The sequence below is a fragment of the Stegastes partitus genome, unplaced genomic scaffold (assembly GCF_000690725.1).
Source record: "Stegastes partitus isolate 25-593 unplaced genomic scaffold, Stegastes_partitus-1.0.2 Scaffold867, whole genome shotgun sequence".
Taxonomy (NCBI): domain Eukaryota; kingdom Metazoa; phylum Chordata; class Actinopteri; family Pomacentridae; genus Stegastes; species Stegastes partitus.
In genome coordinates this window covers 89,933-93,959 of record NW_007578598.1, presented here as the reverse complement: position 1 = coordinate 93,959, position 4,027 = coordinate 89,933, and the positions used below count along the sequence as shown (strand labels likewise).

Sequence of the window (4,027 nt, the reverse complement as noted above, 5' to 3'; positions counted from 1 at the left end):
AGTCAGTCTGATACATGGAGCAGACCAATACCAGTATCATAGCAGGAGTTTAACTGGTGCATAAGAATAAATGCTGACAAATAAGATATTTTAAAGGATACTTAAATTCCAGCAAACTATTGTGAGAAGCTTGTGGAAGGAAACCCAAAATGTTTGACCCAAGTCATACGGTTTAAAGGCAATGCTACCAAATGCTAAGGAAATGCACGTAAACTTCTGACTTTGAAGAAAGTTATAAAACATTCTCTCTCTCATTATTCTGGTGTTTAACAAATAGAAATAATTTTCGTAATCCTAAGTGACCTAAAACAGGAAAAGTTTACTCTTGTTTAATGTCAGACAGTGAGAAAAAAAGGTTATGTGTCTTTTTATACAGTGGATGTAAACTTCTGGTTTCAACTGTATTTATTTTACTGCCAGTGATTGCTTTAAACATTCTTACATTTAAACATGACACTCAAAAAATGCAAGAAGTGCATTTATGTCTGCCCTATAATGAAGGATATGTTAAAATAAAATGTGTTTTTAGCCAAATCAAGGTGATATTAATGTTATTTAATTTAATATTGTCTGTGATAAATACCACCAGACTACTATTTCTTTGACCGTGTTCTATTAGCTGTGAAACAGATCAGGCAGCACATCAGGACCGAACATGAAACTCTATACACAACATGAGAATCTAACTCTGACCAGAACCTAGTTATGTGTTCTTGCTTTTCTTACTGTCACTTTGCTGGTGTGATGTTGTAAATGTCCCCTGGTGGGACTAATATAGGACATTCTCTTCTATAAAGTCCTCCAGAGCAGGTTGTCTGTGCAGCATCTGTTACCATGGTGATCTAGCAGGTTAACACAGAGCCATCTTTGTGAATTGTGACTCCACGCATCTCGCTTAATTGTTAACCTGGCTGTGCCGTCCACCGCTCTGCTCTACATCAGTGTGTGTAGTATTAATCTGTGGTCGCTGTTGAACAGAAAATACGCAGCAGGAGGAGTTTGTAAATCTTCAGCTCGACTGGACGGGAAGACGGTCCTCATCACTGGAGCCAACACGGGGATCGGCAAGGAGACGGCCCTGGACCTGGCAGTGAGAGGTGAGCTTGTGTTCACACATATACAGCTGAGAGAGTCTTTGGACCTGCAATCTGTAACTGAGAGGAAACTGCAGCGTCTTAAAACACATCAGGGCATTTATTAAGGATGTATTTTTTGATACTGGGACACATCACTATCATCCTTTCACCACATCGCAGTTTTCTTAAAATAAGTAGCTCAGACCAAATCATTGTATTCTATGATAATATTGAAAACTAACGCTGAATATTATGGGGACAATATTTAATTTCGATTTTCGTGACAGATTCTTGATTTGCAATAAATACATGAACATGATTGATGATAGTTTAAACCCTGAGTCACACATGCTGCATTATGTATATTCTACGCTGCAGTCTGCCATTTGCTAACTGCATTGGTGTAAAGTGAACTCAGTTAATTGTGCAGCTCCAATGGAGACCCAATCTTTGGCATGTTTCACACGTAGTTGCCGATATTCTTGACCTGCAGTATTGAATAGATTTAAAAGCGGTGTCTTCATTCTTAGAAATTGATCAAAAACAGTATTTTTTTGACTCAGAATGGGTCTCTGGGGAGTGACGACACACACTCAGGATCCAATATTCAGCATAACTCAAGTAACTGGTGTCTTTATGTTTTTTTTAAAAAATCAATTACTAATATATTACATTTATTTAAAAATGCAATACTTTGGCTCTAATGTATAATAAATGTATGTCAAAGTTTTTATATAATTAAACATTACTTTTAATAAAAGTTTTGTGTTGGCGTTTGTGTTATTCTGCATTTTGACCCCAATATTCTCATTTTTACAACAATCATAAATGGTTCCAAATATAGTTTTTGGTCTCCTTGATTACTAATTATTGGTGCTGTTATCGGCCTGAGAAAACTAATCAATCAACGCCTAAAGACGATGAATCTGTGTTACCTGATCTGACAGAAATCTCTGCATTTCTCTGTTATTTCTGACCATTTGATGAACAAAAATGGCTGTATTGTTTGAGTAAATACATTTCGGAGCTGGTTATTATCCTTTGGTGCGGCCTAAAATGTCTTTAAAGGTGCCAAGAAAAAAAAATAACAGGAAAAACCCAGTCAAAAGTTGTGTAAACTGCAATTTTATGTATAAAAAGAAAGACATTTAAGGCTACTTTTGATGCTTTTCCTTGTAGAGAAGGCTCAATAGACATTATAACAACTCATGGCAGCTGAAGCTTTGTGTTTGTGTAGTTTTGTTCAGTAAAGCTACACAAGGCATTAAAAAAATACAGACAATGCCTGATGAATGTTTAGTGTTTTCATCTTCCAGAGAGCCTCAGGGTTTCCTGGTGAATCTGTGTGGCCTCTGCAAGCTTTCTGTAAATAAAGCATAAAAAAGTTTTAGCTCTTTTTCCTGCACACACCCAAAACCAACAGAACGTCTTATCTTCTGTTACTTACTGTAATTTCTGTTTTGTTCATAGTTTAGCTGCTTATTTCTCCCCTGGCAGGAGCTCGGGTGATCATGGCGTGCCGAGACGTGGAAAAGGGCGAAGAGGCTGCAGCCAGTATACGAGCTTCATACTCCCAAGCACAAGTGGAGGTCAGAGAGCTCGACTTGGCCGACACCTGCTCGATACGAGCCTTCGCACAGAAGTTCCTGAGAGGTGAGAGCGATGTAGCAGCTCAAGTCTCACGTCTACCTACAGAACATGAGTGTTTTGTTATTTACCAGGTTTTTATTTCTCCTGCAGAGGTCAACCATCTTCACATCCTCATCAACAACGCCGGGGTGATGATGTGCCCCTACACCAAAACCATCGATGGCTTTGAGATGCACATCGGAGTCAATCATTTGGGTAAAAGCTCTCAGACTTCAGTGAATCATTTAAAAATCCTCCCTGGTCATTAATTAAACCTCTAAAAACGTACCTCTGTGTGTCATAATTACATATTTAGAAGCTTTTTTAAAAATGAAAATAAACCCGTCCTGCCTTAAAACACTGTAAAAACTGTAAAAGAAAATTAACATATACTCCATAATGGCAAGTTGTAATATTAGAGTAATTTAGTCATACATGTTGGAACCAGAAACTGATTCTAAAAAAGGATAATACTGACAATCCTATCTTCAGTTTGTACGTATGAAATCCTGGAAGTGAGATATAATGTTTCTAAGGGTTTCTTAGGTTCACTGCCATTTCAAAGTACATTCACAAGTGTTAAAATACGCTAATATTAAAAAAGAGGCGGGAAATTCATGGATGGATGTGATATTCTGATATTCCAGAGGAAGCAACAGTGTAGAGTTACATCGAAGCCATTTAGAGGCAGGAAGGCATGATTTTAATGGAAAAAGTAAAACTTAGAAATATGTCACTTTGATGCACAGAAATTAGTTTTAGGGGTTTAATGAACAGGAAGAGACAGAGGTAAAGCTATATTTGGGTTTTTTGTTTTTGCTTAATCCATCTTTGGTGCACGTTTGAAAACTAAAACTTTTTCCTTGAACTGGAAAATGTGGCTAATTTGTATTATAAGTCTATTTCCAATTATATGTTTGATTCTTTTTGTCAAAGAAACTCCACATTTCTTTCATATCAGTGTGCTAAGTGGGAACTGTTGAGCTGTACAACACGCTGACTGCGTGTTTCTCACCTGTGGCAGGTCACTTCCTGCTGACGTCCCTCCTCATCGGGCTGCTGAAGCGCAGTGCGCCGGCCCGGATCGTGGTCGTCTCGTCTCTGGCGCACAACTTCGGCTGGATCCGTTTCCACGACCTCCACAGTCAGGGCAGCTACAACAGCGGGCTCGCCTACTGCCAGAGCAAACTGGCTAACGTGCTCTTCGCCAGAGAGTTGGCCCGCAGACTCACAGGTACACAAACATATGCAAAGAATCGCACAAAAAAATGGGAGGAAGGACGGATGAGCTGCTCTGCTCACAGATTACATCTTAGTTTTTT

The 4,027-nt window shown here is 38.7% G+C and overlaps 1 protein-coding gene across 1 annotated transcript in view; it reads left to right on the top strand.

Moving 5' to 3' along the window:
• The window catches only part of rdh12 (retinol dehydrogenase 12), a 10,886-nt gene that overhangs the window by 1,874 nt on the left and 4,985 nt on the right, over positions 1–4,027 (top strand). The window contains exons 2-5 of the mRNA XM_008293257.1: positions 979–1,097; positions 2,574–2,729; positions 2,817–2,921; positions 3,730–3,939. Coding sequence (XP_008291479.1) covers positions 979–1,097; positions 2,574–2,729; positions 2,817–2,921; positions 3,730–3,939 — 590 coding nt within the window. The remainder of the gene's footprint in view (positions 1–978; positions 1,098–2,573; positions 2,730–2,816; positions 2,922–3,729; positions 3,940–4,027) is intronic.